Source organism: Danio rerio, chromosome 24, assembly GCF_052040795.2.
Source record: "Danio rerio strain M-AB ecotype USA chromosome 24, GRCz13ab, whole genome shotgun sequence".
Taxonomy (NCBI): domain Eukaryota; kingdom Metazoa; phylum Chordata; class Actinopteri; order Cypriniformes; family Danionidae; genus Danio; species Danio rerio.
Genome location: NC_141044.1, coordinates 24994224 through 25009892, shown reverse-complemented (window position 1 = coordinate 25009892; position 15669 = coordinate 24994224). Strand labels below are relative to the sequence as shown.

The 15669-nt window shown below is 34.3% G+C and overlaps 3 protein-coding genes across 6 annotated transcripts in view; 2 read left to right on the top strand and 1 right to left on the bottom strand.

The window, feature by feature from the left end:
• ropn1l (rhophilin associated tail protein 1-like) overlaps nucleotides 1-15669 on the bottom strand; it is a 193175-nt gene that overhangs the window by 88433 nt on the left and 89073 nt on the right. The window lies entirely within an intron of this gene.
• tagln3b (transgelin 3b) overlaps nucleotides 1-15669 on the top strand; it is a 66399-nt gene that overhangs the window by 48393 nt on the left and 2337 nt on the right. Inside the window, exons 1-3 of one of the 3 annotated variants that reach the window (XM_087308921.1) lie at nucleotides 11282-11620; nucleotides 13928-14134; nucleotides 14222-14396. In XM_087308921.1, coding sequence (XP_087165047.1) covers nucleotides 11606-11620; nucleotides 13928-14134; nucleotides 14222-14396 — 397 coding nt within the window. In that variant the 5' untranslated portion in view covers nucleotides 11282-11605. Of the gene's footprint in view, nucleotides 1-11281; nucleotides 11621-13887; nucleotides 14135-14221; nucleotides 14397-15669 lie in introns of those variants that run through there. The other 2 variants (NM_199720.1, XM_087308922.1) reach the window with 2 other exon arrangements.
• On the top strand, nucleotides 1012-8046 carry abhd10b (abhydrolase domain containing 10, depalmitoylase b). Of its 2 annotated transcripts, none has more exon segments than NM_001386473.1 (5): nucleotides 1012-1146; nucleotides 3301-3484; nucleotides 6090-6201; nucleotides 6901-7038; nucleotides 7444-8046. In NM_001386473.1, coding segments are annotated over 5 exon segments (870 nt in total). In that variant the 5' UTR covers nucleotides 1012-1052; the 3' UTR covers nucleotides 7786-8046.

The following is a 15669-nucleotide window of genomic DNA, read 5'->3' as shown; positions in this document are numbered from 1 at the left end:
CAAAGACATGCGGTGCAGGTGAATTGAATAAACTAAATTGGCCGTAGTGTATGTATGTGCATGTAAGAGTGTATGGGTGTTTCCCAATACTTGGTGGCAGCTGGAAAGACATTCACTGTGTAAAACATATTCTAGATAAGTGTGTGGTTCATTCAGCTGTGGCGACCCCTGATGAATAAAGGGACTAAGCCGAAATGAAATAAATTAATGTTTTTTTTATAAATGTACTTCAGTAATCTTCAGAAACATAAATGTGTCCTCAAGTTTTTGATTTCCAGGCCTAAAAAGAAAAATGAAATTCATAACATTTTAGCTACAATGCAATATGGTGACCTTAAAAAAAACTCAAAGTTTTGACTGATGAAATGAGAAATAACCCCCTCATTAAATTGTAATGTTTAATGTTGAAGGATTTTGTTTTGTTGTAATTGTTCTTTTTTTCCGGGATTTATTTTATTAATAAAACTGTATTTCATTAATTTTCTTCACTGAAGGGGACATTTGCAGAACCCATCAAGAGACCTTGTGTGGCAAAGTATTAATCTAATCATTCCTTGGACAAATAAAAAAGGTCCTGAACAAAACTCTAGATTACAAATATATAGCCAATGGGGGCGAATTCTGGTTTCTTTATTTAATTAAGGTATTAAATAAGGCATCCAGGACACGTTTTAAAATGTCATTAATAGTGGTAACCATTATAACAATTTCAGAATCTCTTTTAAACAGGGTTGTAACTCAATTTTATCACTAAAAACCGATTAACTGACATCTTTCAGCCAGACCCTTCTGATGCGTTTTGTAGCTGCTAAATTATTATCCTTATATTATACTTTAGAATTTAATATTACTCTTTTAGAATAACTTTCTACGTCTTGTCTTCTCTTATCTCTTATCTCTGTGTTACGCAAAGAAAATGAGGGTTAAAAATAGTAAATGGCAAGTATTTGGCAACATGACAAAACTCCCTCAATGGGGGATTTCATAAGCGTTTCATAACTTGGCAACCCCGCGTACTCTCGCGTTATTTCTGAGGTGGGTGGTGAAACAGCATGGCAGCGGTGGTGCTCAAGCATTGCTGGAGAGGACTTTTACACAACTCGGGCAATGGAGCTGTTGGCACTGTCGGGTTCAAGGCTTTTCAGGGTCAGTTCATGTATACTTGTGGCCAACTATTGAGGAAGCCACCATTAATTAAAACTAGCCAAAATAAGGGGGTGTGGCATGAAGACGCCTGAGGGGACTGATTAACATTGCACAGTTTTGCTTAAAACTGTAGATATAATTGCGGAAAAGATAGTTTCTATAATTGTTTACACGTGTTTTAAGTCCTTTTTACGTCATGTAATGTTTTCGACTCAGTTAAGAGTAAAATTGAGTCGACACATGTTGCTGTTTAAAGTTAAAAAGCCAAGAAACCAAAGCACAACATTGAGGTAACGTTAAAGTTGGTTTTATATGAGCACATTCGTTTATTTTTTTGAGCAGTGACAACTTGTAACACGGTATTTATATAGTTTACCACGCTACTTTGAATGTTGAGGCTGAAATGATGACTATGATGACTTCAAAACAACATTACATCATTTAATCGACTGTGAACAATCGTTGGCTGCTAATATGATTTCCCTATTTAGAATTGTCAAAGACGGCTTTTCTGAGATTTTATTATTAAGGAAAATGTCCAATTATATGGGAATATACAAACAACCAGGGGTGGACTTAGTGATTTGGGGGCCCTAACATTCTCAAAATACACTCTCTTTCTCTACAGATATTTTTTTCTTTATAGATTAATGATTTTACTTTGTAAATGAACTACATGTTAAAAATATATTTTAAGTGAAACCTTCTTAATGTAAAAATAAATACAGTAAATTCGCAAAGAAAAAACAAGCTCACATGTAGCCATACTTGTGATTAGATTTTAATATTTGCATGTGCAGTAAGAGAGGGAACGTACCACTATTCATGGGGGCCCACGGTTTAGAAAAGAAGTTATAACACTAAAATCTTAAAGAGTTATAGACATATTTTACTACAAATGATATAAGAGCTATAGGATGGTTAATATGAGCTGCTTGGCATTGGTCAAACTCGGGCCCCTAAGCAGCTGCTTGCCTTGCTTATTGGTCAAGTCCGCCTCTGCAAACTGTACCTCAGTGAGCACTTCTTTTATTCAAACACAATAAATTAAATGTAAAATGTGGTTGAAATGAAACTAGGGCCTTCGGTCCAAAGTTGGCTTTTGCTATTTGATTTGGCTCACCATCCCATTTGAGAACAGAGGGAAAATGGATGATTATCTTTGACAGAAATCGTCATTTCAAAATTTTGTATATGTAGCATTTGTTTGTTTTGTAAATTAATCTGACTGTTTAAAATGTAAATACTGTCACTAGACCGATATCAGCCAATGCACAAGACATCGGTGGGCAAATCAAGTTAAAGGCAGGTGCAGCTTAGTGTATTCAGCATTTCACTCCATTGTGTTGGTTGTTAATGTTTTTACTGTTATAAGTTTATTATAATTTTTTTATAAATATTCTGCATTAGCTAATGTAATTTAAACTTAGCAAATAAATGAGGAAATCACTCATGAAAACTTAATGTAATATAGTTTGGTATGTTTACTTTTGGCCCACAGCTCTCAATCAAGTTTGGTTTTTGCCCCGTTACCACAAAAAAAAAGTTTGGGCACCCCTGTTCTAAACAAATATAGACTCTGTCACAAGAATTTTAAGTGTCACAACTGTTTTATTTATTGCATAAATCAGCATATTAACATGATTTCTGATCATTTTTAGTATTGTTCTGTTAATTTTTTTGCTTTAATTTTTACAGCTTTAGTTTTGCTATCGTAGGTTGTTGCATTTTACGACGAAAAATAGTTCATGTCAGTACAGCTATCTAGTATTGTACAATGTTACTTTTTTACTGTAGTTCTACACTCTCAAAAATAAAGGTATGATTGCTGTCACTGGGGTGGTCCCTTTTCAAACGGTACACCATTGTACTTAAAAGGTCCATAACGGTACCTCAAAGGTATATATTAGTACCAAAAAAATTAAATGGTACATATTTGCACTTTTTAGGTACTAATATGTACCCTTAAGGTATTAAGAAGGACACTTTAGTTTCAAGTGCCTACCCTTTGAAAAGGTACCAACCCAGTGACAGCTCTCGTACCTTTATTTTTGAGAGTGTAGGAAAAACTTACAGATTTTTGAATAATACCACAAGTTTAAAACAAAATGCAGGGGGAAAGCCCAGCTGACATGCTGTTATGTTTATCTCCAGGAGTTAGACAAAAATCTACAGTACAGTACATATCACGGCCAGATCTTCCAAAGCTGGCGTACCGCAGAGTGAAGGGAAAGAGTCCTGGTGTTGTGTTCCTTCCTGGTTATGGATCCAACATGAGCGGCCCGAAGGCAGAAGCCCTGGAGGAGTTCTGCAAGTCATTGGGTCATGCCTACCTGAGGTTTGTGTCATATTCATGTATCTATGTGCAACGACGAGGTTTAAAAATCTGAGAGTAAATAAACAAAAATCACTGCTTTAGAATGATCCGATCTTACGTTAAATGATTCCAGAATCTGGGCTATTTCTATGCCACTAAATAATTGAGCAAATTTGTTAAAGTAATCATGAGCTTTTTGTACAGAAAATCAGATTTTCTTTTTTAATTTACTTAATCTTACAAGATCATTACTAATCACACTCTGGACTATGATAATGGCACCCATTGAGTTTTAGGCTTCAACATAAGTTAGCTGGAAGGAATCAAATGTCATCATCGGCACGTGCTAGTGCTAAACTAATAGAGCGAGACGAATTTCTATTTAAATGAATTGACTGGTTATGGTAGGCCTTGGTTACAGACCTTCATTTGGCTTTGTGGTATTTACATTCTAGCAGCATGTGACATTCAGCAGCGTGACAATTCATGTTGCTTTTCATTAGGTAGTCAGTAGACATACAGTAGAGAAAAAAGGCGGTAATTTGACACGGCTAGAACATTTTATAGGCTTTGGCGTCTTTGGTCGCAAAACTGTAATTACAGCTTTTTTTAAAGCTTTCTCACCATGTAATGCAAGGAGCATTCAGGAGCTACAACCAAATGGCTACAGTTGTTTCACCATTGTCCTTCTTTTGGAACAATCTGGAATTGTACAATGCATATCAAGCACAAGTCTTTAATCTTTTATTGTTAAATCAAGTCAGTTGCTAAATAATTGACAATTCGTCATCTTTGAATTATATATATTTTTTATCTGACATTTTTTTCAAAATTCAGTTATTGACATATTCTTATTAAAAGACTACTTCTTTATTATGTGATGCTTTTTATAAGTTGTTTACATTTTAAGACTTTATTTAAAAAATAAAAAAGGTTTAATCTACAAAGTCAAACTCAAGCTTGGCTCTATAAGTTTTTTTTCTGTAAGCCAATCTGCATTTCAAATAAAGGCACGAGGAGCAATCAGAATCAGCTTACTTTGTCCTTTTTCCAGACTGTTCTGTTGACCGCGGGAAGGACCAGAAAGAAACACAAAATCAGATTTGACTAAATAATGCTGCACCACAAAAAATTTAGAAGAAACCTGATACTGAAAAGATGTGCAAATGAGTTGATTTAGGAGCATTTTTTTATTATTGAGATGAAATATAAAATTTTACATTTGTTGAAAAAGAAACAGTTATTAAAAAATGTAATGTATTAAATGTTAATTTTTTTTTTATTTGTGTGTATATATAGGCTATTAAACTCATTTGCTCATTCTTTTCTTTTTAAGTCATTAAATTTGATATTAAGCCATGAAGGGCAAACACCTCATTTAATTCATGGGGAATATATTTGAATAATTTGTGTAAAGCATATAATTCAATAAATATAACCATATTAATTCCATAAAAATAACATCTGCATTGGACAAAATATTTAGCACAGCCTTATTGCATAATAAGTTTGCTTATTTTGAACTAGAAAAAATATTCATCTTAAAACATTAAATGTTAAAGAAAGCAAAGATTTAACTTTCTTGATCATCAGCATATTGGTACACCAATTTTTTTTTTTTTAACTAAATTAATAAGCAGACTGGTTGTATTACTTGAAAATGAATGCTCAATATTGATCTGCCAGATAGAACCTTATAATTCCAAGCAGAAAATTAGTTTTTAGAATTAGAATATTCTATCTGCATTTGCCGATTTTTATTTATTTACTTATTTTATTTTTTTAACCCAAATTTGCAAATCAAAGAGGGTCTCTGTCATGTCAAGAGAACTGTTACACACATATTGCTTGCTATATGGAATGCAAAAACTTTGAAGCTCAATATCTCAAAATCATTTAGAATGCAGATAGAAAATTATAATTCCAGGGCGACGAATTGTTAAATTATGCTGTTATAAGATATTCTTCTAGTGTTGTAGTTTATTTTTATTGTTTATTTATTTTTTATAAGGGCAAAGGCAAAATTTCAGCATTATTATTCTAGTCTACTGATATTTCAGAAATCATACTAATATGCTTTATTGATAACGTTTAGGATTCTGTTTTTACCAAAAACTTGGCACTTTGGTGACCATTAGAGGCTTTTAAAAACATAAAACATACTTAATTATTCCAAACTTTTGACCACTAGTGGGCATCATTTAATAAAGAAACGTTTTCATTGGAAGGTCCAATAATGATGATTTAATATTTTGATTAATATTTTGATTTAACGTTACATATATTTGGGTTAAAACATTACTAAGTTATTCATTCAAAATTCATTTCTATTAGTAAACAAAACTTATACAATAATAAAAACATACATTTAGGTATGGAGCTGAATCCGGTGGGGAAAAAAGTTGATTTACATTTTATGTTGGCTTTAAATATTTAATCTTTTTAGCAGTTGCATTTTTTATCTTTAATGATGCCCATAATAGGTAGTAATTTGTAATAGATTAAATTAGCTATTATAATGAAAGTTTTACAACTTAAGTAACTCATCAGTATGCATTTAAATAGTGCTGAAATTCTCTATGTGAAAGTTCACACCAATCTCAGTTCATTTTATGTGGATTCACAGGTTCGATTACTCTGGGCATGGTGCTTCAGAGGGTGTATTTTCTGAAGGCACGATTGGAACTTGGAAGAAAGACGTTCTGTTTATGTTAGATGAACTTGCTGAAGGTCCTCAGGTAAAGTTACAAAGACTTTCCGTTACCTACTAAACAGCACAGACACCAAATAAAAAGAAGAACCAGGCGACAAATGGACAGCTTTTGAATTTTTGAAAGATTTTGTGTTGTTATATGTTTATGTACTTAATTTGAAATAATCCTGTTTAATGTTGATCCTCTATTCTTGATTAATTTTAAAGAATGACCACTAGATGTCACTAACATTTTTGATTATGGCATTGAACGCTGTTGTTAGTTAAAAGTGGCAGTTCATCCAGAAATTACAATTAGCTTTTAAAGTACTAACCCTTAGGTCATTCATGAGGTAGGCTGCTTATTTCATAAGTGGAAAACTAATGACTATTTGAAACTGATACCATGGTCTTTGGTGATTCAAATAAATGACCTTTAGAACCAGTACTCTAAAAGTACAAAAAAAAAAAACATGTGTCAGTCTGTGCAGGAAACTGAACATCATATACATAATTATTACCTTTTAATACATATTTTGCTTCACAAATTCTCAATGTAAATCAGAAGCCAAGGGTATTAATTAAGTTTTGCCTGTTTAGGCTGTTTTTGACTCTCAAAGTATAATGATTGCCACTGACTGATATTTTATGAGTCACCAAAGACCGCAGTTACAACTAACAATCTTTTTCAGTGCTGTGTTCAGGTGAGCTGTCCCTTTATGTACTGTAGTTGATTGTCTCCTAGATCCTGGTGGGCTCCAGTATGGGTGGCTGGCTGATGCTTTTGGCTGCCATTGCTCACCCAGAGAAGACAAAAGCCTTAGTGGGCATTTCCACAGCAGCAGATCATTTTGTTACAGCATTTAAGGCACTTCCTATAGAGGTGAGATAATCTGACTTATTGCATTAATTTTCACGTTAGTATGATATTTTTGATATTCAGAAATTAAAGTGTGCGTATATTATTCAGTTTATAACTATTTAAACTGCAATTTTGAATTTTATCAAATGTTAGTTTTTATAAATTCAATTGACATGTTTCTATTGTTTTAAACATGTATATTTAAACTTAATATACATATGATTACAGAATAATATATTTCTTAAAAAATAATACTAATATTGTTGCTTTAAACCTTTTCTGTATAGTAGAATGTGTCCTATTTAATAAAAAATTCACATAAAATAAACATAAAAATATTGATGCTATAAATGCTTCATAACTTGTCTTGCATGTTCGAATATTAAAATTCAGAAATCGGTCAGCAAGTTGAAATCTTTCATACAGGTGAGAAAAGAGTGCGAGGACAAGGGAATTTGGACTATCCCTACGAAAAGTAACCAGGAGGGCATTTATACTGTCACTATGGACTTCCTGCAAGAAGCGGAAAACCACTGCATCCTACAAAGCCCGATCCCCATCACCTGTCCTGTGCGCCTCATTCACGGTCTGAAGGATGAGGACGTGCCCTGGCACATCTCTATGCAAGTGGCTGAGCGAGTACTGAGCCCTGACGTGGACATCATCCTGCGACGCCACGGCCAACACCACATGACCGAAAAAGATGACATCAAACTCATCGTCTACACCATCGATGACCTCATAGACAAACTCACCACCATGGTGTGAGACCCCACCACCCTCTCCTGTTTTCTTTTGCCAAACACTCTCTTATGGTTTGGTCTTGTGACGAGAATTATGGAAATGGTGGACAATATTGTGAAAGGACAAAATATTTTCTTTTACATGTTTACCACAACGCTGTGCCATTTGACCTTTTAGATAAAGCTGCTGTTTGTCGAGTAAAACAATTGTCTAGATCTCCTGTGCCTTTTTTAAAAGCATATTTCAAACTGTTTTAGATTAATAAAGCCTCTGTATACCAGCAAACTGTGTTTTGATGGGAATATCAATATTCTAGATTCAAACGTAAGCTAAGTAACCTAGACAGTTAACAGTGTTTAGATGATTCTAATTACTACAAAAAACTTTATCTGTTGCATATATTTATACTTCATTCATTTTCTTTTCGGCTTAGTCCCTTTATTAATCCGGGGTCATCCCTGCGGAATGAACCGCCAACTTATCCAGCACGTTTTTTTTCCCATCTCTGGGAAAATATATTTATACTTCTATAACATAATTTAAGAGAGCCTATTATGCCCCTTTTTACAATATAATAAGTCTCCGATGTTTCTAAACTGTGTATTTGAAGTTTTAGTTCAAAATACCTCACAAATAAGGTTTTGTAGCTCTTTGAAACTGCCCCTTTTAGGACTTGATCTTAATTGTGTCATTTTAGCAACTGTTGCTTTAAATTTAAGTAAGACTGTGCTTCCAGCCCTCATTTCAAAAGAGGGCGGAGCTGAATAATGCCTATGTGTCAGCATAGTGGCAGGTTCATAAACAAAACGTGTCCTATGCTAATGAGCGAGAGATTGTCATTAATGGGAGAGGCTTTCCCCCTCACATGTCAATCAAAGTGTTTCTTCTGAATGTTTTTATGAAGTGTGATTCTAAAATAATGAATACATTTTTAACATTAGAAGCTGGTTATATTCACAGGCTGTAGCCACACAACTGTATTTAAACTCATTGTACAAATGATTTTGCACAATAGGTCCCCTTAATATGAACTGTGAGTGAATTTTGGTGTTTATGACGTCATGGAAATGAAAATAATTATTCCACGTTGACAGTACTTTGAAGGTAATACGAAATTTTCTTTTTGTTTTTTTTTTTTACTTTAAAATGTATATTTCAACCTTTGGCATAATAATTTATCTTTAGAATACACATTGGAAAGTATGTATATGCACAATATCACACTCATAGCACTGTAATAAGTCAGCAATGCTGTGATTAGTGTGTATACTGTGAGGCCACAGTGCAGTGCAGATATACAACCATATCGCAGTGGGATATTGCATTTATACAACAGTTTAATGGCTTATTCAATATTCATTCATTCATTCTTTTTCTACCGATTTTTCCGGGGCCAGGTCCTGGGGGCAGCAGTCTTGGGAAAGAACCCCAGACACTGGAGAGGACATAGGAGAGGACATGTGTGCATATTTCCTTAACTTTAAATTTAAGATGACTTTAATGAATTAGTGGTGTGTGAAGATCCCATCCAGCACATTATATCAAAGCTGACCTTTCAGTCCTCTCCTGGCCCCTGCTCTTGCTGTTTGTTTGGAGGACGCACAGGGCCACTGCTCCAGGAACTGCTTGGTTGTTTATTAACATGCGTGATTAGTGTTGAGCTGTGTTCAATGGGCCGGGGGCTTTTTACCCCCTTGCCTAACCGATGAGCTTGTTTTTAACAACCTGACTGACCTTTCTATATCAGTTGGTTAGAGCTGAAATTGAAATGGCAACATGCAGTTTACATACACAAAATGAAACATGTGAATAACAATGTTATTTGTCACCCAGAGGTGTCGTTAAAATGACAGTTCCTAAATATGTGTTTGCACCACTTAGATGTTCAGACTTTCAATTCGTAGTCTTATGGATATATATTTTTTTTAGATTTAAAGAGATTGTTTACTCAAAATATACATTCTTTCATCACTTAAATTGATTTGTTCCAAACCAGTTTGTTTAGGTATTTATGTTGAACACAACACAAAGAAATTTGAAAGAATGTTGAAACCTGTAACCATTGACATCAATTGTATTTGTTTTTCCTATTGTCAATGATTACAGGTTTCCAATATTCCTCAAAATATCATCTTTTTTGTTCAACAGAACAAACAACTCAAACTGGTTTGGAACAAGTCATAGGTAAGTAAATGATGACAGAATTGACATTTTTGGGTGAACTAACCCTTAATTTAATCTTGCCTTGTTAAAGTTAATCTGTTTAGTCACTTATATGTCTATTTAAGATGAACTTTTAAAATAAGTAGCTTTAACTAGGCCCACACAGTAGCACGTGTAGAATTTCGTAGATTTTAGGCCCATCATTCTGTTTATTTACTTGAGTAAATGTGTGTAATTCTATATTCAGTTTTTAAATTAATTACAGTAACATTATTGACAAAATGAAAATGTTCATCTGATTTATGTACAATGCAGTTTGTAAAGTAGTATTTTTAGTAGATGTATTAAATGAGAGACTTGCTTTGTTTACTAAATAAAGTAAATCTAATTGGATTTGCATTGTAAACATTAAATAAAAGTTAAAAGATATTATTTTTTATTTCACATATTGAGGTTTTAGTTATAATACTCCCAAAATAATTCTGCACAAATAACAAAGCATGGCCCTAAGCTTTAACCCTTGTTTAGATATTATTTCATTCATTTTCCTTCTACTTAGTCCCTTTATCCATTCCTTCATTAGTCCTTTGATTATAGTCGCCACAGTGGAATGACCCTCCAGCTTAATTAGCATATGTTTTACACAGAAAACCCTTCCAGCTGCAACCCAGTACAGGGAAACACGCATACACTCAATCACACACATACATTACGTACAATTAAATTAATTTAATGCACATGTACCGCATGCCTTTTGACTGTGAGGGAAACCGGAGCACCCGGAGGACACAGGGAGAACATGCAAACTCCACACAGAAATGCCAACTGACCCAGCCGAGGCTCGAACCAGTGACCTTCTTGCTGTGATGCGAAAGTGCTAACCACTGAACCCTAGATATTACTTGTTTATCCTAATTGTACTCAATTTATTTTCCTCAGCAGAGTCTCAGTGTGTTATTTGCCAACTTGTTGTTTTTCGTCTTCTTTAACTCTGAAACCATGTCTTTCTCTCCCATTAAGAAGCTCATTTAACGTAGTCAGATAAACATGCAAACTAGTGTCTTGTTTTCAAAATAACGTATAGCACTTGATAAAAAGTGTACCGTATTGTCGAATTTGTTTGGTCAGTCGTCTGTCCTTCTTGCTATTCCACACGTGCGTTTACCAATTATACTGACCAAACTGTTCGGCTCAGCTCATGAATGTTAATCAAGTCACGCCGACGCTGCTTGGTAAATTTCCACGAGGCCGAGGCTACGTATGCTAATTAATATTCATAAGTCCAGTCTCCTCCGCAAACCGGACAGTGAATCCACGCCCCTTCGCCGCTGCTCGGATGTTCCAGTCCAGCATCCCTGATGATCAGTGACCGCAGGACGGATTTGACCTCGCTTTCAGGAGGACGACACCCACATCGCTTTACAGTAAGTAAATCTTTACACAATATCAAGCACTTTTAGTGGTGACGACATAATTAGCACTAATTGTTTAAATGTGACAGTTTAAAACTAATTTGGGCAAAATCTGCGCAGGGAGTTTGCGTTTGCACGTTGTGTCTGAATATAAACTACTGAGGAATATTGGCAGTGCTCTTCTGGTTGAGTCAAATATTTGAAATGTGTTTAGATGGAGGCATATTTAGATTCTTTTTATTGAAAGTCACACGTGGGAACTGAAGCATATGGGCCACACCCAGGTCAGTATTGATCCTTGTCAGTCCGTGTTTAAATGTAAAGTAATAGTTCATATCGATATAACATATGCTATTGTGTAATAAAGCAGGCCTGTAGCCAGCCTGGTGAAAGGGGTGGTTCTTTTTCTCAAAAAGTGGATCTTTTTGCAGTTATTTTCTATTTAGTTATGAGATTTAAATACTGCATTTTAGTCACATTTTAAACACTATAGCTGAATTAGTTTGTCGGAAGGTCATTATAGCCACACTTTTTGATGTATCATATTCAGAGTAAATAAATATGAAAAAATATTGATTTTTAAATGACAAATTACATAATGTGTCATTAGAAAAAAGTAGCATATTCTGGCCATTTCAATAATAAAAAATAAAACGATAATTTTTTATCTTATAAAAAGCTTTTCTTATATATCTTATATAAGCTTTTCATTTTTTCCAGCCTCTCTTGAAAAAAAAAGTACATTTGAAAATTCAACAATAGCTAAAATAGTAATCAAATCAATTTTAAATCTAATAGTGTCCACTTTTAGTGCTTCACACCTTTTTATTGGTCATTTTTTTCTTTCAAGAAAAAGGTCCAAGATTTAGAATAAAAGTTACTTGTAACATATTTTCTCTATTTAAAAACAATACAGTAGCAAAAGATGATTTCTCTCATGTCAGATTGTATGTTTTCTTGCACAGCTGGATGTTGAACTCATGAAAAAATCTTTGCATTTGATAAAACTGATTAGCTGAAGTCACTGAAGTGACAGAGAACAGAGGATTCTACTTAGTCTTAAAGCTTTTTTGATGGGTTATTTTCACTATTTATGATGACATAGCAGTTAAAATAGGACAAATGAGCATATGTATGGACAAATTCTGGACCCTTGTCAGTGAGGGGTGGGTCTTCCGAACCACCCGAACCCCTCCTGGCTACGGGCCTGTAAAGGGCAACTAACATTAGCATTCAAATCCAGAATTACACAAGAATTTTTTTTTTCTAATCCTGTATTATGCATCACCAAGGATTTGGAGGAGTTGAAAGGAGTTTATTCATGATGTAGATATAATCCATTTATTACCACTTTTTGAGCATTACAAACTTCAAAACGAAATGTGTCTTAAACTGTTGAGATTTGGAGCTCAGACTTATATTTTGTCTATTTTTAAACAAAATACTTGGTCAAATATTTCTGTACAGTTAAGTTTAAAAAGAAGAACAGCTTAAACGTCTAATGCACAAAAATATACATTTTATAATATAAAAAGATTTACACATTTCGCAAACTCTGCATCTTTCTAAACCTGTTAGAAATTTAAGAGGAGTGATGGGGTAACACTATACAAGTAATGCGAGTTACGTAATAATATGACTTTTCTAAGTAACGAAAAAGTAGTGCATTACTTTAGTAATAATTTTTGAGTTACTGTTTTAGATTAGTTAATTTGCATTTAATAAATAATTTTCTGAATTTACATTAGTGTAATTGCATTGAATCACACTCAATGAGAGAATAAGCTCCTCACGGGAACAGACAGAAACTAAGATGGACAGACAGAAACTAAGCCTTACATTTCTGTGATGGAAATATTCTCATTACTGTTAACAAATGGAAGAAAAGGGGATTATAGTCTCAATGAAGAGTGATTTTAAGTAGCAAACACGTTGCTTTCAACTTTACTAATTTGTATGTACGGCATGTGTAGCGTCAGGAAGTTCTCATAAGGTAACATTGTTCTAATTTTTTTTAACTTTTATTTATTTATTTTTTTGAACGGTAAATGAAGGTGTAGGTTATACAGTGTGTCGTTAAAATGCAGAGCTCCTCTATTATAAAAAGAAAAATAGCCTGTAAGTTCTGAAAGAGATCAAGGCTCAGGCAGGTATGGAAAAAGTAACTCAAAAGTAACGTAAACCATTACTTTCATAACACAACTAGTTACTTTTTTGGAGAGTAACAAAATGTTGTAATGGATTACTTTCAAAAGTAACTTTTCCAACGCTGTTTAGGAGTTTGTGGTTTTTCAAGATTTAAGTTAATATCTCAAATTAAGATTTTGTCTTGTCACTTTACAAAATGTTTACACTTAATGAAATCGGCTGCATTTTTTCACAAAATAGTTATTTTTGACTATGAATAATACAGTTATTGTCAGTTGTGTCTATTTTTTAGGACCATTTCAAGTTTGTGGGAGTGTGTGGGTGTGTGTTCATACTTTACACTTACCAAATCCCTAACCCTTTTCCAAGTTTCAGACTATTTCTATACAGTCATGACATCAAGTTTTAAATTTAAATGAATTATTTTTGGTGTCTGTCCAAAGATCTACAGCTTAATAAAGTTACCAACCATGGCAAACCGAGGCCCTAGTTATGGACTGAGTCGTGAGGTGCAGGAGAAGATTGAGCAGAAATATGACCCTGAGCTGGAGTCTCGACTGGAGGACTGGATTGTTGCTCAGTGTGGAGGAAACGTGGAAAAACCACAACCAGGAAAACAAAACTTTCAGAACTGGTTAATGGATGGCACTGTGAGTAAAACCCCGGTCAGTCTAGAACATCAACACGACTGTGTTCATCTTTCATTTATCTCTGTCTTCCCGTTCCCCAATTCTCAGATCCTCTGTAGACTCATCAACAGTTTGTATCCACGAGGTAAGGAGCCTATAAAGAAGATCTCAGAGACTCAGATGGCCTTCAAGCAGATGGAAAAGATCTCGCAGTTCCTTCAGGCAGCTGAAGCTTATGGAGTAATAACCACAGACATTTTTCAGACAGTGGACTTGTGGGAAGGTACAGTAAAATTTCTTTTATGAGTATTTCTTGGATTTAGGAATTAGCTTGGCGACAGCTATAAAAAAATGAAAGGGGCTATGTGTACGAATGTTAATGTCTGAATTACTGTTTAAAAGTTCTATTCTCTGAACAGATTGTACCAAAAAAAACTTCCTAGGTTGTTGCTATGATCATAAATACCCACATATAAAAATATACTCAAACCAAGTGGTTCCAAACCTTTGAGTTTCTTTCTTCTATTAAACACAAATGAAGGTGTTTTGAAGAATGTTGTAAACGCCTATCATGGAAGGCAACAGTTACCAGTGTGTTAAACAGAAGAAATAAACTCCTGTTTGTGATGTGTAAAGATGACAGAATAAAACTTTCCCTTTTACTGCTGTTTTCCCACTGCTGTCATTTTTCTAGTTTGTTTACTTTATACTTGCTTATTTGCGTTTAGTCCACACAAAAATGAATTATTTTCTGTTATTAATTACACACTTTTACTTTGTTTCAAACCCCCTGTGACATTCGTTCATCTTCTGAACACAAATTAAGATATATTATATGAAATCTGACAGCTCTTTGACCCTCCATAGCCAGCAACAGTCCAGCGACAAAGTGCAGAAAAGGATAAAAAACACGGTCAAGTCATTTACATGTGACTTCAGTGGCTCAACTGTATTCATATGAAGCTCTAAGAACACTTTTGTGCAGCAAAAAACTGTAATAAACACTTTGTTTACTATTGTATCTCCTAACAGCACAGGGTGCGTGTTTACTAAGGACAATACGACAAGTGCATGTTGCGCTGCTGACTGACTCTAATGACGATACATCGTACAATGGAGCCAGATCAGTCTCATAAATAGTACATTTACAGAATTAAATTCATACATCCACAACACAATTCACATTTACAAGATCCAATTCCTAAGAAAAAAACATGATTCAAAACAAATGCAAACAAAAGTTTGTAGCTGTGTCTCATTTCAGAGAATGCATCCTCTGAAGGAAGCATTCGAAGTGCGCTGTGTCATCGCGGTGCGACAAAGGCTGTCTCATTTGAAAAAAACTTAAAGGCTCCTTTAAACGCAGCCTCCAATTGCGTCCTTCGTTTCCAAGGTAATATAAGACACAACTGGTGGATCCTCTGCTGCCTCAAACGTCCCAAGATTCATTGCGCACTGATAACAGTAGGATGTTTAAAAAAAAAAACTCCAGTTTATATGTATGAATTAGGTTTATTTTACTATCTAAGAAAAAAATGTGTATGTCATGTCTTTCT